We start from the raw sequence: 24,779 nt of genomic DNA on the forward strand, positions 1-24,779 counted from the left end.
ATGAAAACCCCTGGAAACAAACACAATTTCTTCCCTGAGAGCGTGTGAAAATGTGAGACAAGGGCATCTGATCTTCCAAAGCATTTTCCACTCATCAAATGTCAAGCTGTAAGTCCTCGGCCTGTCTCTCCAGCTGTCAAGGTGCTGGGCAATGCCAGTGCCCTGACAGCCATCTGAAGCTTCCCCGGGCTTGCCGTCCACGAGCAGTATCCCTGGCCTCTGTGGCTAGTCTAGTACCTACTTCTTAATCAAAAGGCAGCTACTCTGGCCTCTATCTCTTTTATTCTGTCTCTTTGAAGAGAGATTAAAAAAATGGCCCAATGACTTACACCTGCAGGCAGATTTTCATTTTAACAGGTCACAAAACTCTTGACCCAAATAAATATGATTTCTGACCCTAGGGGGTGTGCATTTTGGGGAAAGGGAGCAAGGCTTTAGCTTTAGACCAAAAATTCCAACAAATTGTAAAAAGAGAATTTGTTGCTTTGTGGAAAATGTACAGATATTGATGAGTGCATTTAACAAAGAACACACATGCATCAGTAACCTAAACAATGAGATCGGTTGATTTTTCTAGCCCTCATTCTGCAGCCTGTGTGCTTTCTGATCATTGTGATATAGTGAATGTGAGCCGTTCCATGCTGCTTAAGAGCTTTCATATTGATTGGTGTTCTTGGGTACATAGTGTTTCCCATGAGTATCGTTATATACTTAACCATCCCTTGTGGTTACACATTTACATGGATTTTTGCCTGTTCTAACCCAGAGACAGTACATCTTTGCACATACAGCTATTTCATTACGTTAAATTATTTCCTTTGGGATAAATCCCCACCATGTCCTTTGTGGCTTTAAAATAATGGACTCCGTTCTCCAGAGCTGGGTCTCTACAGAGGCTGGTAGAACAGAAGAATTCCAAGGCATGTTAAACAGGACCAGGTTTTCCCCTAAAGCAGATGCCTTCATTTTTGACCCAGAACGAGCCAAGTGGCCAGGTTTCAGTCCCTGCAAGGCCACAAGCTTGCAGCTGACAGTAGGAGACTCAGAGTTAACAGGTTGGATGGTGCTCAGGCAGTGGATCTAAGGGAGCGTTTTTGGCGTCACGTGGTTTCATGTTCACATCTTTTCCTTTATCAGCATGTGACCCTGGGCCAGCCACTTAACCATGATGACGCTTCATTTCCTCATGCATAAAACTGGTCTAATAATGGTGTGCTCCTCATTGGGTGTTGTGAGCATTGCACCTGGTGAACACAGGGCGCTGCCCCTTGCTTCCCTGTAAGATCAGGTCTCAAACTCAGCAGCCCAATTTTAAGGTCCATTTTGCTGCTCCCAGCAACCCCCACTGTCTTCCTTCTCTCTCCCCCTCTGCCTTTCCCCCTTGTGCTTTAACAAGTGAGGCAGAATCAGGGCTTCAGGTTTCAGCAGGACCCTCTTTCTAAGAGGCCTCCATTTTCTCTATGATTGTTTCCCGCTGACCCCACAGGGGAGCAACCCTGTCCCGCAGAGGAAGGGCAATATTGTTGTAACCAGAACCAGCTCCATGGGCCTGTGAGAGCTGGTGGAAGGGCGCTGTTAAACCAAGACACACAATCTTTCCTACTGCCAGAAAGGTCTGTGTCCAGGATGCATGGATTTCTGACTCTAGAAAAGGCCTCCGCTTAGAATCCTGACCCTTTCAGCCTGATCCTGGTGTGGACACGCCCTCAGGCTCCTTCTCATCATTTTGTTCCCACCACTCTTTACCCTGCAGCTCCCACAACCTTCCAAATCACTTGCAGAGTTCAGGGCAGAGTCTCAGAAAGGGGTGAGCTGTGTCTTCATGGAAACATTGATGTGGAACGATGGACTTAATCAAGATCAAAGTTTCCTGGGAGCTGTTGACGCTGAATTTAGAAACAGACATGCTGTTGTTCTCTGGTATCTTTAGCAACAAAATCAAACCATTTGGTTTTTTTCCCCCACTGCTTATCATCTGAGATCTTGCTGGAGGTTCAGAAAGCCTTCCATTTGAAAGGAGGTCCCAGGAGCCCACAAGACTGGGGTGCTTGGGTCTGAAATGGTCCATTACAGGCGATGTGGTCCCATTCCTCCCTGGGAGCACTCCTCCCATGTTTTCTGCTGGTCTTTCTGCCCAGAAATTTCTACAGTGCAGGCTGTTGGTGAGTGTGAGACAAAACCTCAGCTGATTCCACTTTCGTCGCAGAGCATACATCTTGTGCGATCTGTTTTAGTGGTTCTAGTTTTAACTGCTTTATGATTTGCTCTATTTATTCTTGCCCCCATTCAGAGTGAAATCCCCTGGCCTCATGTCCACAAAGCTGAGAATCATATTTATGGACATAAGGTTAGAACTGGGTCACATTCTGTTTACCTAAGTGGGTTGATGGAGAGAGTATAGGCAACCCTCCCTATAGTTACAAGAATGTTTAGCCTGATTTTTCCACTCATAAACAGTTGCACAAGGCTCACAAGCATGGAGAGTCCTGTCACAATGGCCTCTGTGGCCCATAACAGGTATTAATGGCAGTCATTTTGCTGGCAATGACAACTACCTCTGAATTTCTCTTTCCAACAGACACGGTTTCTCGGAGTTTACTTTGTCTCATCCCAAGAGTTCCTTGCTAATGCCTATGTCTTAGCTGTGCTTCTGTTCCTTGCCCTCCTACTGCAAAGGACATTTCTGCAAGCATCTTACTATGTCGCCATTGAAACTGGAATTAACTTGAGAGGAGCAATACAGGTACTTGAATGATTATCTTTTCACTATTCAATAAGGACCACATTATGTGTCTTCATGAACATTCAAGAATGATTTTGCTGTGAATGTATTGTTTTGTTGCCTTTTGACAGTGTTTTGAAACTAACCATTGACAAGGCAGTGTGACATGGTGGAAAAGTGCCTTGGGCTGGCCTTGGAACTGTTGTAGTTCCAGCCCTAGTTCTGCCTTGGACTAGATCTGAGATGTCAGCTGCTTAACCTCGAAGTGGGACAGACATCACTAATCAATCACAGAACTTTTTCCTGCTGAATGCAAGTGAGGCCTCATAATCCTTCTATAAATACTGTTTCAGGGCTCTGCTACTGGACAGTCTTCTTTGGCTACAAAAAAAGCATCTTTGACATACCAGGATTAGACAGACTGAGTAGCTCAGATGGTAAGGAATCTGCTTGCAATGCAGGAGACCCAGGTTTCAATCCCTGGATTGGGAAGATCCCCTGGAGAAGGGAGTGACAATCCACTCCAGTATTCTTGCCTGGAGAATTCCATGGACATAAGAGCCTGGTGGGCTACAGTCCATGGGGTCACAAAGAGCTGGACACAACTGAGTGATTTCAGACCAGACCAAGATCAATTTGAGCTCTTAAGTCTCAGGCCATGATGAAAGGGACATATCTGGCCTGGTAGGTCCCTGGGTCTAGGTTCTTGCTACTGCCTGCTGTGACTTCCTCCTCAGAGTCTGTTGGAAGGCTGATCAAGGTCAGGAAGGATTCAGGGACCCTTTAGGCAAGGTAGTGATGAGCCCCAGTGTTTTCATTAGAATTTTAGTTCCACTGTTAGAATGGAGAGACCCAGTGTGATAGTTGCTTAAACAGGATGGAAGTTTGTCTTTCCCGTTTGGTCAGGACTGATACAGTCATCAGAGATCTTGGCTCCTTCTGTACTGGTGTGCTGCCAGCCTTCTCACATGACTTTGTCCCATGGTTTAATGTGACTATGGATATCGCCACTATTGTGTCTACATTTAAACCGACAATAATAAAGGTGGGACAGTAGGAGGGAAGGCTGCCTTCTTTTCAAATCATGATGCAGAGATCTTCACCCGTCCCGTTGGGGAGCAATTGGCCCCATGGCTATACCTAGAGAGGCTAGAAACTGTGGCTGTATTCTTGACAGGCTATACCCTGCTACAAATTCTTATGAAAAGAAGAGAATGGATAATGAGGGACAGCTAACAGATTCTGCCATACCCAGCAATTCCTATGAAGTCAGTAGAACACTAAGAGGTTGTGGCTAAATCCCAAAGCTGCCTCATTCTTCAGAAATGTTCCTCAAAGTCATTTACATCGACTGGTCCTCTGGGAGCCAGGATAAGAAGCACTGCCGAAAAGGCACTAAGGAGAAGGGTATAGCCTTGGCTGGGGACAGTGTCAAGGTCCAAACTCTGGTTATCCTGGTATAGTCCATGTGGATGGCGCCCCCTGGAGTTGTGCAGTACACAACTTGTAAAGCTATTCATGACGACACTCCATCTCCAATGCTTTTTTGTTGAAAAGCAGAACCATTTCCTCATGAAGGTCTTCATGTGAAAATAATGGAAAGATCCCAGAAAAATCCAAGACCCCTAAGACTCATAGGGGTTCAGATCTAGGAGAACCAAGCTATTGCAAGTTCAGAAAACCTTTCTACCCTGTTCAGAGCCTTCCAGTGATAAGCAGGCACATACCACTACAAACAACAGCCAGTTTTGTAGCCAAGCAGTTTTGTAATTAAATCTACTTTCTATTTCTGTCATAAATCACACTCTAACCTAATATTTTCCAATTATGCTAAAAGAGCCAAATATGGCTTTTTAATGTATTAGCATGTAATTGTTTTTATTATACTGTCTGAATATTTTGCATGAATAAGAAAGATTAATTCATTATGTCCCCCAAAGAAAATGCTGGCATTAATTATGGGAACAGATCAGAAAAAAATTCTTCCTTTGAAAGATTTACAGAAATCTATAGATAAAGATTTATGTCTTCGTGAGTTTGAGAACAACCACAGTTCTTGCACAGAAGGTTATAAAGCAAAATCCCTGTATTGTATATAATTTTTGACATATATCAGGTTTTCATTGTGTAATTCTGTGGATACTTGTCTTTACTTAATAATGCTTTCTTTGTTAGTTTACTTATGTTCCTACTTCACTGAAACTAGATTTATAATTATTCTTTAAAAATCAATTGCATATAACTTAAGATAAGCCTAGATCTGTCAAAAAATGTCATTGCCATTATTTTAACCCCCAACCATGGTGTACATAAACTCAAAAAAGACAGAAGAAGTTCATGCTTTAAGCAGACCTGTCCCATGAAAAAGCCTGGCTTTACACAAAAGATGAATTAAGGGCTGGGAATCCACCTTACAACAGAATGCACAATAGAATTTCCTTCAAGAGCAGACATCCCCAGGTCATGAAGACAGAAATGCATTTTTCCTTGTTTCAGGACACATAGCCTGAAAATTGCCATCTTTCTGGGAGGCACAATTGCTCTGCACATAGAGCTTTTAGGTTCAGAGCTCATGGGAAGCCATTACCGTGGCTGTTCCTCATGTGCCCTGGAGAGACAGAACAAGGTCCTCGGGCATGGCTGGACTCGGGATAGTGCTGGGCTGATCAACATACACATTTGTCTCACATAAGACCTTCCCAGGCTGAACCCTTGTGTTTATTTTAAGGCTCAATTAAGACAGGATTTAGCTCCAGAGCAAACCCCTTTCCCCATTGGAGAAACCACATTAAAACAGATGGCTGCCACCTTTCATCATTTTTATGGCTCTCAAGTATGTTCTCCACTGGCCTCCAGTAAATCAAGAATACAACTGGGCATGAAAATCTGCTTTTAAGATTTAAAAGCCAATTAAGTCCTGTCTCCAAGGGAAAGGTCTTGCTTGCTGGGGATTCCTCATGGGAATGCTGCCTCTCTGACTTGCTTGGACTGTAGTCAAAGCCCTTTACCTCTCTGAACCTTAGCTTCTCCACTTATAAAACTGAAACAGTCTCACGGTGCCCTTTACAGGGCTGCTCTGGGGCTCCATGGGGGGATGCCTGAAAAGCCCCTGGCACTTTAGAGACACCTGGCATCTGGAGAGGTGATTAGGGGGTTGATGATGACAAATGTGAAACACCCTACTCTCATTTCCAGACCAAGATTTACAATAAAATTATGCACCTGTCCACCTCCAACCTATCCATGGGGGAAATGACAGCCGGGCAGATCTGTAACCTGGTAGCCATCGACACCAACCAGCTCATGTGGTTTTTCTTCTTGTGCCCAAACCTCTGGGCCATGCCAGTACAGGTAAGGGATATGTGCTTTGTTGGGAGTTGGGAGACACAAAACCGCAATCTGCTGGTGCATGCCCGGTGGCTAAAAGCCTGCCATTCCATTCCATGTTTGCCTATACCTTTCACCTCCTTGGGATCTGCATGGGTGTATCCATGTATCCTGGGTGTCTACACTGCCTCACACTCTCCAAGGGGTCTAGGCGTCTCTCTTGATAATCAAAGAAGGCAATGGTCACTAAGACTTTAAAAGTGCAGCCAACCTTAAAAAAAAAAACTGAAGGATAATCATGTGTAGAGCACTTTCACATAAAAGTTGTGTTATAGCAAAGTACTTGCTTACATTGAAAAGTGTTCATGATGTGTTTTTAAGTGTGTTTTAGTCATGTATCTAAAAGCATGATGTGTTTTTAGTATTTATAGTGTGCTTCCTGCTAAATTGGAATACACATATGTATGCGTTTGCACAGATCCACACAGGAAAAAAAGAACTAAAGGGCCTCGTGGGGGCTTACAAATTATTTTTTAAAGAAATGAATTCTTTTTATTTTTTTCACTTAAATTTATTTATTTACTTATTTTTTATTTTGCAATATTGTATTGGTTTTGCCATACATCAACATGAATCCGCCACAGGTATACATGTGTTCCCCATCCTGAACCCCCCTCCCACCTCCCTCCCCGTACCATCCCTCTGGGTCATCTCAGTGCACCAGCCCCAAGCATCCAGTATCATGCATCGAACCTGGACTGGCGATTCGTTTCATATATGATACTATACGTGTTTCAATGCCATTCTCCCAAATTCTTTGTAAAATCTTATTTATTTTTAGCTGTGCTGAGTCTTTGTTGCTGAGCAGGCTTTTCTCTAGTTGCGGTGAGTGAGGCCTACTGTTCACTGCATTGCACAGGCTTCTCATTCTGATGGCTTCTCTTGTGGGCTATCGTAGTTGTGGCGTGAGGGTTTGGTGGTTGCAGCTCCCTGGGCCTAGAGCATCGGCTCAATAGTTGTGGTGCACGGGCTTAGTTGCTCCACAGCACGTGGGATCTTCCCAGATCAGCAATTGAACCCATGTCTCCTACATTGGCAGGTGTGTTCTTTATCACTGAGACACCAGGGAAGCCCTGCAAATTTTTAATTTATTCATTTATAAATTCTCCAATAAGCCTGTTTTAATTTTGGAAATCTTAAACATGGCATTTTCTAAAGCGAGACAACTTTTGAGATTGGCTCTGCAGGAGGCGCACTCTCCTCCAATAGAATGAGAGTCCTTGGCGTGATTTACTGATTCCTGGCCTCATCTGCTCCTTCTCCCATCCTGAGCTCTTCCACCACAGAGTCTGTGACCCCTGTCCTGTGCCTGGGGGTGAATCTTCATTCTGGCACTCAGGTCAAAAGCCAAAATCCCAGATCCATTCCCAGAGAGTCTGCAGGCCCCCTGGGTTCAAGATACTTAACCTATCCTGAACCTTAGTTTCCTCATCTGTGAAAAAGGGGACGATTCCTACTCTCTGGAGTTGCTCTGATGATTCAGTTAGATAATGTAAGCAAAGCAGCAAGCAGGGAGCCCGACACAGAGTATTGTTTAGTCGCTCACTCATGTCCAGCTCCTTTGCAACCCCATGGACTGTAGCTCGCCAGGCTCCTGTCTGTGGAATTTCCCAGGCAAGAATACTAGCATGGGTTGCTGTTTCTTTCTCCAGGGAATCTTCCTGACCCAGGGATCAAACCCGCGTCTCCTGCTTAGCAGGTGGATTCTTTATCACTGAGCCACCTGGGAAACTCAAAGTTTTCATTTAAGAGACACTAAAGGAAAATAGAAGAGGCTTGTATAGGGAGGCAGCTAGACAAGACTGGAAGAAGTGTGTTAGTCACTCAGTCATGTGACCCCATGGACTCTATCCCACCAGGCTCCTCTGTCCATGGAATTCTCCAGGCAAGAATACTGGAGTGGATTGCCATTTCCTTCTAGACAAGATTGGATGTAGGGCAGAAAATCTGATGGTCCTTTTTATGGTAACAGGCGTATATGCTATCCCCCACTTACTCACTCCCAGACCCCTGTGCCCCCTCTGCTCTGCTAAGATTTTACAATTTTATCTTTTATCATTTTACTTGTTTTCCCTTGAACAACTCATTTCAGGAGATTTTGTCCACCAAACTGCTACAAACCTGTTACTATTAGTAATAGTTTTTATTGCATATGGACCATTGCTAACAATAGTAATACTAACTAACAACTAATAACCCCTGCCCTGTGCCTGGCCTGTCCAGCCTCTCTCACTTGTGTAATTAACCCTCACAACATAGTGGGAGGAAAGTTAGGTAGGAATCTTTACCTCCACTGATTACTTGCTGCTGCTGCTGCTGTTTAGTCGCATCAGGCGTGTCCGACTCCGTGGGACCCTATGGACTGTAGCCTGGCAGGCTTCACTATCCATAGAGGAGTGGGTTGCCATGTCCTTCCTCCTCCAGGGGATCATCCCAGCCCAGGGACTGAACCCAAGTCTCCTGCATTGCAGGCAGATTCTTTACTGTTGAGCCACCAAGGAAGGCCCCACTGATTACTTATCTATACTTATTTATCATGAAGTATCATTTGATTTTCTAGGTTTTTTACATTTATTTTCTAATATTTATTTATTCATTTGGCTGCACTGGGTCTTATTTGCGGCACATGGGATCTTCAATATTCATTGTAGCATGCAAACCCTTAGTTACAACCTATGGGCTGTAGTCCCCAAACCAGAGATAAAACCCAGGCCCCCTGCATTTATCTTAGCCACCAGACCACCAAGGAAGACCTTGATTTTTTTGTTTTTAATTCCTCAAAGACTGTACCTTTGCACTTAGAGCTTTGACCAGCCCTCCAGACCCAGTATTACCACCAGAATTAATATAATCCCTTCAACCAGCTCAGGATTCCATATGCAGCCTGGTTATCCACAGGGCACACGAGGCTTTTGATGGTGTTGAAGAGAGCTCAGGAGCCCCATTCCTTCATCCCCAAAGGCTCTCCCTGATTGGAATCTTTTTTTGATTACATATGCCTTTTAAATAACACTTTCATTGAGATATAATTCACCCATTTAAAGTGCACAGTTCAGTGGGTTTTAGCATGTTCACAGAATTATGCAACATCATCATAATTTTAGAACACTTTCATTACCCCAAAAAAGAAACCCATACCCATTGGATGAGTCACTCTTCATGCTTGCCCCCAGCTCTACACCGTCACTGATCTACATATTCTTCTTTTATATAATTTTTATTGGTGTCTAGTTGATGTACAATGTTTTGTTAGTTTCAAGCATACAGCAAAGTGAATCAGTTATATATACACCTATATGCATGCTTTTTTAGATTCTTTTCCCATATAGGTCATTACTTTTGAAAACGTAATGAACCTTCTCCTCAGAAAAACAGAAGTCCATTCGCATGTTTTGCCTACAATTTCGGGGGCTTTGTGGGCCCCCTGAAGCTTATGGACAACTATGTTAAGGAATTTGCCCATAGTGGGGACCTCTGTGCCACCTTATCCCATGAGCATTGGAAACCCGAGAGGGCAAGGGCCTTACCTTGGGCAACCCAACAAGCTGGTAGCAACACCATACCCAGGTATATCCTTTTTATGGTTCCCTAGTGACAGAGTTCCCATGAGGCTTGTTTGTTTATTTTAATAAGGAGGATCAGCCACCTTGTCTCCAGCTGTATGCCAGGTATTATATATGTGCTTATCATATATGCTCATTTAATCCTCACAACCTGGAGAAGGGCATGGTTACCCACTCCAGAATTCTTGTCTGGAGAATCCCGTGGACAGAGCAGCCTGGAGGGCTTCAATCCATAGGGTTACAAAGAGTCGGACGTGACTAAAGTGACTTAGCATGCAATCTTCCCAACAGTTCTGCTAAGTGGGCAGTTAAAATCACCACTTTAAAAATGAAGAAGCTGAGACTTAAGATTTCACAGCCAGTAAGTGCTGGGACTGCATTCAAACTCAGGGCTCCTGACTCTTGGACTGTGATCGCCCCACTACTACACGAGATTGCTCTCCTGGCCTGTGACTAGGAGATAAAATAGTCCTTTTAATCCCCACACTCACTTTGCGCACTCCAAATCCCTGTTTTCTGGTGTGTTCTTCCACGTGGTCCATTCAGACCCCTGCAGAAGAACAGAGCAGACAGAGGGTCTGGGGAGCATGACATGGGGTGGGCGAAGTGTGAGGATGAGCCCGGCGGCAGCAGTGGTCACATACCCAGCAGCTGCCAGCCTTGGAGGTGGTGGTGGGTACAGATACCTACACCCAGCTGGGGCCCTGGGAGTGCTCTGGGAGTGCCCTAAGAGTGTTTGTGGTGTCCATCTTTAACCCAAGCTGCTGAACGACAACCTGATTGCCTCCAAATGAGGATGCCAAGGATAATTTTCCAGAATGATATTGGGAGTGGGTTCTAGCAAGAGTAGGAATGTTCCCTAATGTGCTCCTCTGCCCGCCCGTGCCAGCATTTAACATCAGTTAAACACTGGGAGGTAGGTGGTGAAGGGGTCATTTACCAGCCCCTAAGAACCCGCTAATGGAGGAGGCTTTCTGTAATTAATAGATGTTACAGAGTCAGCCACCGACTCCTCTGTCCTTGAGATGGTGCAGGAGCTTTGTGCCAATTTGATGAGGGCTCAGGCAGTGCAGGGCCAACCTAACCTTTTTTTTTTCTTTTTAATTAAGGAAGACAGCACATCTGTTCTTCTAGAATAAGCCCTGAATTTAGAAGTGTCTGCCTTTGAAGGCAACCTGCGAATTGTCATCTTGAGGCTTTGGGGGCTGGCAAGAGTAATTTACACTTCTCATCCATATTCAGAAGCCGGCTGTCACTTACATAAACCGAGAAGCAGAATGAATTCTCTTTTTAGAGAATACCTACCAGATTCATTAAAGATTAAAGACAGCAGGAACATTAGACTAAAAAGTAAACTCTCAGACCCTGGACTGGTCTTGTCGGGCATGGATGCAGTTCTTTTCCCCTTTTCTCAGGTATCACTTTTTTCCAATAGAGTGAAATATCAACTTGATAAGCAGCAAACTGCACAAAAGGTACCATCACTCTTTGTGCAGCCTCAGCTCTGAGACGGACTTGCATCTGGAAGGTAGACCTGGAGAGAGTGAATGCCTCAGTCAAGCTTACAGATAAATGTAGTTAGGTGCCAGTCCAAAGACTCTCTGACTGTGTGCGAACCCATCATATTAATCCCTCCTTCTGAAATCACACTGTCACACCTCCTCTTCTTTCTCCCAGGAAACTTTGGAAGGCTGGACACCAAGGCATGTCCCACTTTAGGGTAGTGGGGTTGGGGAGGGTGGAGTGCAGACTTTGTCAGTACCCCCTGGCAGGGGCTTCCCTGGTGATTCAGTGATAAAGAATCTGCCTGTCAGTGTAGGAGATGCAGCTTCCATCCCTGGGTTGGGAAGAGTTTCTAGAGAAGGAAATGGCACCCCACTCCAGTATTCTTGCCTGGAAAATTCCATGGACAGGGGAGCTTGGCGGGCTACGGTCCACGGGGTCGCAAAGAGTCAGACACAACTTAGTGACTGAACAACATCAACACAACCTGGCAGGGCAGCCCTCAGGTCAAAGGGAACTCATCTCCATGACCCTCCCTCAGATCATCGTGGGTGTGATTCTCCTTTACTATATCCTCGGGATCAGTGCCTTAATTGGAGCGGCTGTCATCATCGTGCTGGCCCCTGTCCAGTACTTCGTGGCCACCAAGCTCTCCCAGGCCCAGCGGAGCACGCTGGTAAGTATCCACAGTGTGCATGTGGCCCCCTCCCCATCCTTCCCGTACTCCCCCTCCCCTCGTGTTGGTGGGTCTCCTCACTCTTCCCCCACGTGCTGCCAAACAGCCCCTCACACATCCACACTGTGACTGGCCTTAAGCAGGTCACGTCAGCTGTCCAGACTTCAGTTTCTTTGTGAAATAGGGTTCATGCAGGGACATTCCTGTGGGGACAGAAGCTGGGCATCATCTGTAAGACGGCGAGGGCATTGACTCAGCTCCTTCCTCTTGGGTGGGATGGGGGCAAAGGAAACCCTCCTCTGACTTGGGGACTTCTGGCAGGAGTACTCCAATGAGAGGCTGAAGCAGACCAACGAGATGCTCCGTGGCATCAAGCTGCTCAAGCTGTATGCCTGGGAGAACATCTTCCGCACGCGGGTCGAGATGACCCGCAAGAAGGAGATGACCAGCCTCAGGGCCTTTGCCATCTGCACCTCCATCTCCAGTGAGTACCCTCCGCCTCTGCCAACCAGCCAGCACTGTGTGCTGCTGCCTACATGCCAGGATAGGGTGTCAGGGCTGGAAGAGGAAGTAGGCGTGCAGAAGCAGGAGACTTTGGGACCATTCCGTCCAGGGATGATCAAACTGTCTCTTAGAGCTGCCAGAAAGCAGTGTTCTCAGCCATTGATCCAGCAACTGTATTGATAGCCTGCCACGTGCAGGACACTGGGCTGGCCCCCAAGATACAGTGATGAGAAAGACAGATGTGGTTTTTGATGTCTTACTAAGCTGATATGTTATTGAGAGGCATCAATAAGTGAATAAATAACAGCAGTTTTGAATTCTCCCAAGTGCGAGGACTTTTTTTCAGTTAGTCAGGCTGAGCTGCCACTGCCCTAAGGGAGCTACAAGGAAGCTTTTGTCTCCCTGGAGCCATAGGAGTGAGAAGTTTTCTCTTTAAAGAACAAAAGCTCAAACTTGAGGTACTTACAGGTATAGGGACTGAATTTACATTAGCCAAGTGGTTTGGGAAGCCCAAATCCAGAAAATAGAGAAAAAAGCCCAAAACGCATAAAACTCTTATGGTCCCAGAAGATAGACATATTAAAACCATTTTCCAGAGAACACAGGACTCCAGTGGCAAACATTCCTGTTAAATAATGAGCTAATAATAAAGAAATTAAAATCCACCAGAAAAAATGTACCATCAGAGTGAAAGTCAGCAAATGCGAAAAATAGTATTAGTTCTTCAGTACTTAGAGATGATAGAATAGTTTGAAAGAGATAATAAAATATATGTGTTAAAATAACTAAAGAGCTAAAGGAGGGCACAAGGCAAAACAGTGACAAGAAAGACAAAAGAACTTCTCAAAATTAGAAGTTCACTTATTGAATTCAGATGGTCCCTTGTCAGAGTGAGCATATAGAGGTCAGGCAGTGGATGGAGTCCTGGCCTAAGTTTATCTCCACAGTTGGTCTGGTAGCTCCACGTACTCACCTCTTTGCAGTTACTGCCCAAGTACGTAATCAGGATGTAGATCCTTAGCAGCTAGAAGACCCCATACTGATTCCCTGATCTGCCCAGTTTAAGAGCCATTTTGGTAGGAAGGGCTGAGGGGAAGCCCCCAAAGAAAAAATTATAAGGGCAAGAACTCAGTGTACAGGTTGAATGAATTCACATAACTGAAGAGGGGATTTGTGAATAAAAAGATATATCTGTGGAAATTACACAGAATGTGTCAGGGATAAGTAAATGGGAAATGTTTTTGCAAGTTGGGAGAACCGTTTTACAGATGGGAAATTGAGGCCCAGAGTGGGTATCTCCCTGAGGTCACTTCTGAGGTTAATAGCATGGCTCAGACTAGATTCTCTGGAATCTCTGAGACTCTCAGAGCTGAGAACCTAAATGAGGTGAAGAAAACTTAGGACACAATGGAACACCGTTTTCAGGCTGTGGTCTCTGAATGGAAGAGAAGCAACCTAGAATGGGCTTTGATGGGAATAGGAAACAAAGAAGGAAATTAGGAGAGAGAGACACTACCACCCCCTCTGCCAGCTGAAGCTGGTTCTTTTGGTGTGCCAGGAAGAGACATATGTGTGGGCATGCCAGCAGTGGGCAGCAGTGGAGGGTGCACTGTGTTTCCCAGAGAGGCACGGGGGAATGAGATGGGATTCGGGTCATCTGTGTGTTCCTGGCAGTCCACTGCCTAGAGAGAGGATCTGGCGGGGCAAAGTGGCCTGCGTTCAACCTGAAGGTTCTCACAGGGCAGGGCTTGCACTGACACCTCCTTGTGTCCGCCCAGACAGCACAGGACAGATGGTACCCTGGTCCATGTGGCAGTGATCAGGCCATCCACCATCATGGCACCAGCCATGGCATCTTTCTGCAGGAAATCCTAAAAGCTGATTTTCACAGAATGGAGAGATGAGCATGGCAGTCTTCCTGGACTCCTCACTGAGACACTCTAGGTTCCTCTGCCATGACCCCGTGGCCTCCTCCTGGACTGAGCACTTGATCAGTTCAGTTCATTTGCTCAGTCATGTCCAACTCTTTGCAACCCCATGGACTGCAGCCCACTAGGCTTCCCTGTCCATCACCAGCTCCCAGAGCTTACTCAGACTCGTGTCCATCGAGTCGGTGATGCCATCTAGCCATCTCATCCTCTGTCGTCCCCTTTTCATCCTGCCCTCAATCTTTCCCAGCATCAGGGTCTTTTCAAATGAGTCAGTTCTTCTCATCAGGTGGCCAGAGTATTGGAGTTTCAGCTTCATCATCAGTCCTTCCAATGAATATTCAGGACTGATTTCCTTTAGGATAGACTGGTTGGATCTCCTTGCAGTCCAAGGGACTCTTGTGAGCACTTGATAGAACAGGAGAAATTGGGAAGGAGCCTCTGGGGAGCTGAGGGAACACAGTGTCCACAGTGTCCACAACCCCAGGCCTTCTTCAGCCTGTCTATCAGCTCTGCCTACCCATGGGCCTGGCCATGGGAACAGTAACCCACACTGTGTTCTGCTCTGTGAGTTACAGACACCTGGCTTCCAGACACCCCATTGGGAGGAACAGCTGTTGAGGCAGGGGAGGGCTTCTCCCTCCAACAAGAATGTGGCAGGGTGGAGTGGGGCAGACTCACTGTTGCTACAGTGGGAGAGAGAGCAGGGAAGCAGTAAGGAAATTGGGGGCACCAAGTCCCCAAGATTCCCGGCAGCAAGGTAGAGGCAGCCTCGTACTGTATAGATGGGGGCATGTGGGAGCTCCTTTGCATCTAGGAAATGTATGCTCATTTCCTGTGATCTGAACTGCATCCCGCTGGGACATGGCTTCCTATGTAAACAACATTATAAGATGCCTAGGTTTCCGGGCTAGCCCAATGAAGCCTGTCTAATAAATGCTCTTTGTCCTATGGGCCCCCTCAGGGCTTGGGGCAGGAGGACCTAGGGCAAGGAGACTGCTTGTTGTCTAGAGCTGAGATGACTCTGGAAGGAATCAGGGGCTCTGGAGCTATGCAGGGGTCTGCCCAGGGCCTCTAGCCTGTCCAGTACTTGGCGACTTAGAAAGATAAACAGAGCAGCCGTGGCTGGTCCATGGGAGAAGGCAGAGAGGGGGACAGGAAAAGCCCTCGGAGAGAGAGAGCTTGGAAAGCCAAGTGCTGCTCGCTGGGTGCTCATCCTTCCTGGGATGGGTTTCTCTGTGTTGGTTGATGGTGGGATGGAGAGAGACAGGTTAGGGGCCCTGCCAGGCTGTAGTTATTGGCTTTGAGTGTGTTTTCATTTACGTCCTCCTGGACTTCCTGCCTTCTGCTCTCTGTCACCTGGAATTAGGACACAGGTGATTAGGCTTGAGGTAATGGGGCATCTTTCATTCTTGCTTCTGGCACCAACCATGGGGTCCTGGTGCCACAACGGAGCCCTGGAGTCACGTTTCCTGATGGGGCCCATCGGTGGTGCTGCCTGCTGGGTTTTCAGTCTGGTCATCGTACACCAGGCAGTCAGACTGTCAGGCAGACAAGGTTACCTCTGACACTCTATCTGATGGTCTCAATGTCAGCATCGCTGAGATCTCCTGTGTGTGGAGCCCTGAGCTGGTGCAGGGCAGGTCAGCACAGGGGGGTGACAAGGAAATGAGTACCGTTTCCCTGCTATCAAAATCCAGAATGGGTATTTCCTCTTGAAGAAAAACAGGTGTGAGTTACTCAGATGGCACTGAGCGAGCCCTGCCCTGTGTTAAGCACCCAAGAGGCCAAAAGATGTGCCCCTGTTATACTCTGCTGAGAAGTCAGGGCTTACGTACATGAGACAGTGTGGCTGGGAGTTCTCCACCACAGGACCTGCTCTGCACTGGTCCTGCACTAACCCTCACAACTCTGTGAGTTGTGTGCCCCTGTTGTCCCATTTTACAGCAGGAAAGACTGAGGCTCAGGAAAGTGAAAGGACTCTCTGAGGTCCTCAGCCAATAAATGGCAGAGAATATAGAAGAAGGAAGCCCATGTGGACAGGGAGTGCACACAAAGCTTCATGCAGGAGGAGGTTTGGCTGCAGCTGGCACAGGCCAGTTTTTAGTAAGTAGAAGACCAAGTGAGGAAAAGCGGGGGTGAGTGCTGTGCCCACTCCTCTTAGAAGTCAGTCCCACCCTTGTTTTCTTGCAGTACCCACATAGCTCTAGGTGTCCAGTCCACCCATGAATTGGAGAACAAGCTCTGCAGAGGTGACAGAAGGGTCCCAGGCCCTAACCATCATCCAGCGGACATGCTGCTCGTTCATTCTGTCCTTTGTGCAGCGCTCATTCCACAGCCTTCTCTCTTTTCCAGGCTCTACTGAGGCCCTGGGCATTAGAGAGGAGCTGCCTGGCCTTTGCCCTCCGTGTCTTGTGGGAGACCATGACGTGAACAGGGGCCATGCCTGTGGTCAGTTCTAAATCCCCCGGGTTTGCTTTCATGGTGCACTCCTGGCCCTTGCCTCGTTTATTTCATTCCCATATCTGATAGATACTGACTGAGCACCTACTGTGTGTCAGGGCCTGGAGGATGCCAGGTGGTGAGAAGGAGTGCCAGTCCCTGCTGCAGGCTGCTAACAGTGTAGCAGGGAAGCCAGATGTGCAACTGCGCCAGGAGTGACAGGAGCAGAAAGGGGGACCCATCGGAATGGCACCCAACCTAGTCTTAGGGGTGGTGCAAGTCAAGGAAGGCTTGCGGTAGGTGAAACCCACTGCTGATGCCCAAAGAATCGTATGTCAGCCGAGTAAGGGAAGAATGTTCCAGGCCCAAAGGCTGAGAAGTGAAAAGGATGACAGTGTGTTCAAGACTGAAATACACTGCTGTGAGCAAAGATCACAGGGCCAGATAGGGCTGCATCTTGTGTGCCGGGTTTCCTCCTGAGGCAGGAAGGCGTTGAAGGAGCTTAAACGAAAGGGGTTTGCTGTCTTTTCCAGTGTCTGTGGTCAGGGGCCTTCCCTCTTCCCACACTCTGGTGGTTCACGTTGGATAAATGTGACTGGCCTCATACTGTGTGCTGAAAAACAAAAAACAACCTCCCCCGCCAAACCCAGCTCTGCCATTCACGGAGCACCCAGCACCTGCCCCTCCTGGAAACCCAGGGCCTGGCTATTCTTGGCAAGCCGTAAGCTCCCTCTTTCCCCCTGGGTGGAGGCCCCAAACAGCCCGTGTCTGGAGACAGGGTGACCTCCAGACTTCCCCAGCTTCTCAGGACTTCTTCAGCATCTGCTTTTCCTCCACCAGCTGGTGCAGCCCCAGTGGGCTGCTGATGCATATCCTGGCCTGCCTGGGGAGGGGGGTGCTGGGTGGCCAGGGGGCGGTGTCGGGGGAGCTGGAGGCAGGACTCAGCTGGCTGTGAGCCTCCCGCCTCCCTTCCACCACCTCCAGCTCCGGACACACTGTGAACCTGCTTTCCTTCCCTCTCTTGACTTCAGACTGGCTATCAGACTGAATAGCGCTCTTCCAGGTGCAGCCTGCTTCACTGTGAGCTGGCAGCTTCTCCCCTGGCCCTGGGTAGGGGGAGGGGGTGAACTTAACCAGAGGCACAAATGGCTCACTGTGACCCCCCGACGCGTGGCTTCTGAAATATTTATCAGTGCTTTGGAGATGAAAAGCTCCTGTTGTTACATTGTGGGGGCTGGCACCCGCGGGCCGGGCAGCATTCCTTGACCAAAGCCAGCGGGGAGCGGGCTGTCCGAGCCCTGCTTTGTGTTCAGTGGATGTGTTATTTTGTTTTGTTTGAGGGTCGACACCGTTGTTCACTACTGTGCCCCTCAGTAGTGAGGGGTTGTGTTGGTTGCCTGGAACACAATGCCTGGAACAGAGGAGACCCTCAATTTCTGAATGAATATTTCTTAAAGGAGGAGGGGGTTATTAAAACAATATCTGTCCTTAACTCTGTGCTGTTACAGAAAGGCTTTCCCTTTTGAAGGTGGCCTTTCAGGCCTGCCTACACACAACTAAACTTTTCCATAACAGCATCACACTCACACCTCGTTTCGTAATCTTCTGCCTTCACTTTGTGTTATTTAACAGTATTTCCTACTCCCCAACATTCAAGGTTTGAGCACTGTCATGTTTTTCTTCTTTAAATTTTTTCCTAGATCACATCAAAGTGAGTCAGCCCACCCCATGCCAAAGTCAGAGAGAAATCTATTCTTGGTCTTATTTCCCACTCCTCCTATAGGCCCTTATGTGGTTCAGGGAAATGGAGGCAAGGCCTCAGGTCTTCTAGCCATGACAGCTTGAAGGGATGCCCAGCTCCCTTCCCGCCCCACCCCATCATACCTTCATCCCAGGCACAGGGGGTCTGCTGAGTGCAGAGAGATGCCAGACCTTGTAGCATGCCTGCAGCTAACACCTCCCAGGCTCTAGCACCGACACCCCCAGTTCCAGCTGTGTTCACCCCAGGTCCTAATGGGCTGATCTTGCAGCTGGTGAGTCTATTCACCCAACCCCCACCCCTGAGAGTGACCCAGAGCTCCCTGTAAGAAGGCCATCCTTCCAAAAGAGAGTGAGGACAATGGGAAATGACATTTTCATTCTTAGCATCTCTATACAATAGCCAGAACAGGACAGAAGCTAATTATATATCACTCGTGTTCTCCGTGTTGCTGCATCAGCTTTGGAATGCTCCTTTTCAGATTTATGTATAGCTGGTCTCATTCCTGAAAGGAGTTCAGGCAGCTACAAGAATGAGGACAATAAAGTAGAAATATATATATATATATATATATATAAATTAAAAAATCATGACCAAGGAAAACACGGAGTAGAACAAAATGTCAATTATCACACATTTCCTGACTGTAAAGTCTGCCTGGAGTTGCTGTCCCTTGTTTACTAAAACAGCCGCTCCTGTTAGATGTTTCCAGTTTACTTCGTTTCAGGGCTCTTTGCTGTGGTTGCGGTTTTCATTTTGCTGTGACAGATAGTGCTGCGGCTAACACCGTCTTACTGAGAGCTTTGTGCTTCTCTTGAGTGATTATTCGGGATAAATTCCCAGGAGAGAGATTACAGGATCAGAAGGTCTGAACTTCTGTGCAGCTCTAGCTACGAAGCACCAGAATGCTTTCTGAGCGAGCCATACCGGTTTATAATCTAACTTCCTGGCCTGTTCTTCAGCTGGGAGTTGGGCCCCCGCATATGTGGGCGGGGTCTTGGCCTGGGGCAGGGTGGGGTGCACAAGTTCCTGTTGACAGGATGGGCAGGAGAGGAACAGAAGGTGCCGTCTGCCCTGAGGGAGCTCCGAGGGCGAGGCTACCTGTCTTTCGAGCTGTATGGTGATGGTCCAGGGCCCAGGCCCGATGGGCATCGTCCTCTCCCTCCCTCTCCCCAGCCAGTGATGACCGTGCTGTGTCCTGCGTGCCAGATCTGGGTTCCCTGTGCTGTGGGGAAACCAACACTGCTTATATCCTGCCCCCTGCAGTGTAAGAGGGCTATGAGGGAGGGCACCAGGAGGCCGTGGAGCCTTCGTCCGGGAAGGGCAGTCAGAGCACCATCATGTATGATGTTAGTGTTGATAAAAAGCCCTGTGGTCAAAGAGATGGGCAGTGCCCCTAGGGCTCCAGTCATATCTTCTCCATGAGACAGGGAGCCCTCCAATGGCAGGGCCTGTAGGTCAGGAATTCCCCAAAGATGGGAACAGTGTCTTTCCTATTTGCTTGAGAGCCCCACAGGGGCATGTTCCCTGTCTCCCACCCTATAAGGTGCCTCCTGGGAGCATAGCTCCTTACCTCCTTCCTCAGACCGGGAGCCCCGTGAGGGCAGGGGCCACATTCTGCCTCTCCCTTGGGGTTCCACATCTCCAACACACACAGTGGATGTTCTCGCTGGTGCTGGACTCTTGGAGTAAGTAGACAGTCAGCTTGGAATGGTGTTGAACATCTGGAATTCTTCAGAGTGTCAGACGCTTCGCCATTCAGTGAACAGGGGCCATGTGCATAGGCTTAGCCCTTGGCCTCTGGCTCCTGGCCCCTTCTGCTTTCATCTGGCTAATTGCAGCACCAGACTCTTGGCTGTTCTGGAAGAGGCTCCAGAAAGGAAGGGGGAGGAGGTGGGAAGATGGCAGCTAGAATGGGCATCTCTTACTCCAAGAGGGGTGCTCTCTCCGGAAGTTTGGGCCAGGGGTCAGGGATGCCTTGGGCATCTCACAGATTGGGCCAGAGGAGCAGGGCTAAGCTAGCCGCCCAGGGGGTGCGGTACTTAGGTAGCACTAAGGCTTCATGAAGCCTATTCCCTACATTACATGCTCTCACCTTGGAGAATGCCTGAGTGTGGGAACAAGTCGGTACAAGTTAACAAACTCAGGGGAAAGAAACTGAGGTCCAGGGAGGTAAACGATCAGCCCAGGATTACACAGGTTAGAAAAAACTGAGGACTCCACCCTTCTCTGACTTTAAGTCCAGACCTCTTTGCTCTTTGGGGTCCCTGTGAAGAGTCTGAGGACTGCTCTGTAAACAGAACAACGAAGGGGCCTCCTACTGCCCCACCTAGGCATGGACTCTCAGCCTTAGAGCTAAGGCAGTCCCTGCTTCGAGCTGGGAAAAGTCAAAGTGAAAGTGAAGTCGCTCAGTCGTGTCCAACTCTTTGCGACCCCATGGACTGTAGCCTATCAGGCTCCTCCGTCCATGGGATTTTCCAGGCAAGAGTGCTGGAGTGGAGTGCCATTTCCTTCTCCAGGGGATCTTCCCGACCCAGGAATCGAACCCGGGTCTCCCGCATTGCAGGCAGACGCTTTACCGTCTGATCCTCCAGGGAAGCTTCAAGCTGTCCTCAGTCACTAATACCTCAGTGTGAACGAGTTTGAAATCCTTCCTAAGAGCTATGCGAGAGTGAAAGTGTTAGTTGCTCAGTCGTATCCGACACTTTGCGACCCCGTGGACGGTAGCCCATCAGGTTCCTCTGTCCATGAGGATTCTCCAAGCAAGAATATTGGCATGGGTTGCCATTTCCTCCTCCGGGGGATCTTCCTGACCCTGGGATTGTACCCAGGTCTCTCACATTGCAGGCAGATTCCTTACCATCTGAGCCACCAGGGAAGTTCTAAGAGCCATGGGAAACTGGGAATCCTCTAAGCCTCAGTCCAAGGAGGTTCAGGGACCAGAGACAGAGGAAGGAGAAGCAACTCGGTGCCCCCAGAAATGCATGCTGCTGACCTCACATTTGACCACAGGCCGCCAACTCTCCAATCCTTCCCCTGCCATTTTCTCGTAAGGCTTTCTTTACGCTGTCCACATGGAGCAAAGTAAGAGCATTTCATGCTTTCTTTAGAGGCTTATATGACTCAAGGACAGGGGATAAGCATCTTGAGGGCACATGGTAAGGAGCTAGAGGTGCCACAGGGCCAAGATTTCTGCCCCTCCCATGCCCCAGCTCCATCCCGCTGACTGGGTAAGGACCTCCAGTCCAACCTGGGCAGCTTCACCTCCAGCTGCCTTCTTCATCCTGCTAAACTCCCTCTGTGCTTCTTCCGCAGTTTTCATGAACACGGCCATCCCCATTGCAGCTGTCCTCATCGTAAGTGGATGCTTTCCCCATCTCCCATTGTTGAGGGGAGGGCAGTGGCGATTTCTGGAGTGAGAGATTCCCAGTGGTTTGCCTTTCTGCACAGGGGCTTCAGAAGCTAGGTTCAGCAGGGGCACTGAGAATAGGGTCATGGACGGCAAGTCTGTCTGTATATGGAGCTGGTCCCTTCTCCACACCCCATCTAGGCAGACAAGACCTCTGCCTCCCAGCCTGGAAGACCTGATGCTTAGTCTCGAGAGCCATTAAACTTTCTTTAAAAAATTGCCACCAAACTTCTTCATTATAAAAGTGAGACACGTTTTTGTAGAAATGTTGGGGAACTCAGAAGGGAAAAGGCAAAGAGAACTTAAATCACCCATAATCCCACTGGCAACAACTTCAATGTGTTTCTTTCCAGTCTGTTCTTGAGTCACTGAATACAGCATTTTTACAAAAATAGGATTGTGCTTCACATGCAGTTTTGCAGCCTTTTTAAAATTTAAGACTATGACACGAACAATTCTCCATGTCATTAAATATCACAGTGGTGGTTTTCTAAAGCAATTTTGGCCAAAGCTGTGTGGGAGCTGAGTAGTGGGGGCCAGCAGCACGCCCCTCCAAAAAGGCCACACGCCCACAGCGCCTTCTCTCAGGACTCCCGTCCTTGGCTTCTGTGACTGCTGCTGTTCTTTAAAAAGATGCATTTCTTTCCCCTCGGGCCGGAGTCCCTGAACTGTGTCAAGTTCACAGCCTGTCAGTCACGCTTGGGAATTCACTTTCAACATGATTTATTGGGCTGGTTCCCAGCCTGGCTCTTGAGGAACTCTGGGTAACAGAGGCTGCCGAGCCAAGCCAGGTAGCCAGAGACTGGGGGGCACAGCTGAGGAGGTGGTTTTGTAATCAGCATGCTTACATTTTCCGGCTGAGGACTCTTGTCTGAGAGTGGGCAGAGCTGACCTACCCTGAGGGCTCCTGGTGTTCCTGGAATGAAGGAGGCAGGGCCGGGAGGGACGGCCCCATGAGATGACTCTGAGGATGACAGCGTCTCCAGCCAGAAGTTCCCCTGGCTCCCCGCTTCTGGTTTCCTTCCCTGGGGACTGAGGGCCGCCAGTGTGGGAGGGGCCCGTGCCCCGAACCCCACTCTGCTCCGTCTCATTTGTGCCTCTGTCCACAGACCTTCGTGGGCCATGTCAGCTTCTTCAGGGAGGCCGACTTCTCCCCATCGGTGGCCTTCGCCTCCCTCTCGCTCTTCCACATCCTGGTCACGCCGCTGTTCCTGCTGTCCAGCGTGGTCCGGTCCACAGTCAAGGCTCTGGTCAGGTGAGAGGAGGAGCCTGGCCAGGGCGACAGGCTGCTCACGTGTCGGGCCCAGGCTCGCTCCGGCGACCACGGCAACCACAGCTGTTTGGTCCCGGGACACACCTGCCCGTTGCTGTGGGCTTCGCTGAAGCTGGTTGTGGTTGCTCAGGGGGACATTGTCCATGTGTAGCTCCCCTCTACACCATCCCCAAGGAGGACTAGCCAAATTTCTTATGTCCTCCAAGGAGAGGAGGTCACCTTCAAGACAACTCCATAAAAAAAAAATCAACATTGAGCCGAACTTGGTATATCCTCATAAATTCTAACCATTGCTCCAAGTTCTGCCTTCCAGAGCCACTCAGAATGAATGTCATCCCTCTCCCACGTGATGACAGCCCCGCAGATGTTAGAAGGCATCCCTGAAATCCTTGTCTTCCCCAAGCTGAACACCTGAGGTCTCTCCACGGGACTCAGCGCCTTCACAGTCCCAGTCGGTGAAGAGGCATTCCCCAAGCACCTGCACCCCCTGTCTCCAACTGGCCTGTGCGCTGGGAGGCCCCACTTCAGGCTCAAGAGCCCAGTGGTGACTCTGCCACTCTCCCAGAGGCATCGCCTTCTTGGGAGTGAAAGCCTGGAGGTAGAAGGCTGAGGCTCTGGCTGGGGAATGCCACAGCTGGAGTGTGAAGATCTCCCGAGGCCTCTGAACTAGCTTTGTGAAAGCAAGGGCCAGGCGTGCCTCTGGGGAGAGCTGGCTATGTCCTTCCTTATCACCAGTGGGACCAGACAGGACCAAACGTCCTCCGTACTCAAACCCCTCCAGCCTTGAGGGAAGTGACATCCCTCTCCTGGACCCTGGCAGGTCCGAGGCACCTGGCAGGAGGGGTGGCTGTTGGAATGAAGTAGCTGATGGAAAGAGGGTCGAGGATGGAGGGGCATAAGACATAAGAGCTGTGGTCATAGGAGAATCTCATTAGGGAATAGCTGGCTGGAAAGGGATTAGCTCCCATTTCCAGGGTCAACTGTGTTGACTCACTTTTAGTGACATTGTGAAACTACTAATGGTCAGCCCTCCTCCCCCACCCTTACCCCAGCCAATGATTCTGTGTAGAACCCATATATTCAAAGGTGGTATAGCTATGGGGAATCTCTTGCCTGACCCAGAAGCATTTCTATATAAATACTCCTCATCTCACCTTAGGATAGCTGCAGCCTTTTTAAAAAAGGAGACCAGACTCTGGGCTGAAAGTGGGAACATGACACAGCCTGAAGCTTTACCCTAAGTCAGCTCCATCTCCCACTCCTCGCCCCCGCACCACCCCACCAAGGTGTGTTGGAATGGGGACAGAAGGAGAAGCAGGCAGAGGCTGGCATTCTGCTCCTTGTATGGGGAGGGAGTGCATGCTCAAAATAGAAATAGGGGTGGGGTGGCCCCAGGCTATTGCAAATTTAAGCAGAAGTTGGGATTGTCTGAACAGTTCTCAAGATTCCCCAGACACCTTGCCCACCCCTAGGGATAAGAGAGAATGAATCAAGTGAAGCTTCTGGAACCTCCTCTGAGTTCGTAAGGAAATCCTTGGGGTGGAGAATAGCCTTTTCTTCCTTGAGTTGGGAATAATACCTCTTCCACACCTCCCCCAGCAAGATCAAATTAT

The 24,779-nt window shown here is 48.6% G+C and overlaps 1 protein-coding gene across 4 annotated transcripts in view; it reads left to right on the forward strand.

Annotated features, from left to right (window-relative positions):
* The window catches only part of ABCC8 (ATP binding cassette subfamily C member 8), an 80,820-nt gene that overhangs the window by 20,662 nt on the left and 35,379 nt on the right, over window positions 1-24,779 (forward strand). For all 4 annotated transcript variants that reach the window (XM_068989312.1, XM_068989313.1, XM_068989314.1 and 1 more), the window contains exons 7-12: window positions 2,579-2,743; window positions 5,918-6,073; window positions 11,717-11,851; window positions 12,173-12,335; window positions 21,800-21,840; window positions 23,003-23,148. In XM_068989312.1, the coding sequence (XP_068845413.1) occupies window positions 2,579-2,743; window positions 5,918-6,073; window positions 11,717-11,851; window positions 12,173-12,335; window positions 21,800-21,840; window positions 23,003-23,148 (806 nt within the window). The remainder of the gene's footprint in view (window positions 1-2,578; window positions 2,744-5,917; window positions 6,074-11,716; window positions 11,852-12,172; window positions 12,336-21,799; window positions 21,841-23,002; window positions 23,149-24,779) is intronic.

This window comes from Capricornis sumatraensis, chromosome 16, assembly GCF_032405125.1.
Source record: "Capricornis sumatraensis isolate serow.1 chromosome 16, serow.2, whole genome shotgun sequence".
NCBI lineage: Eukaryota > Metazoa > Chordata > Mammalia > Artiodactyla > Bovidae > Capricornis > Capricornis sumatraensis.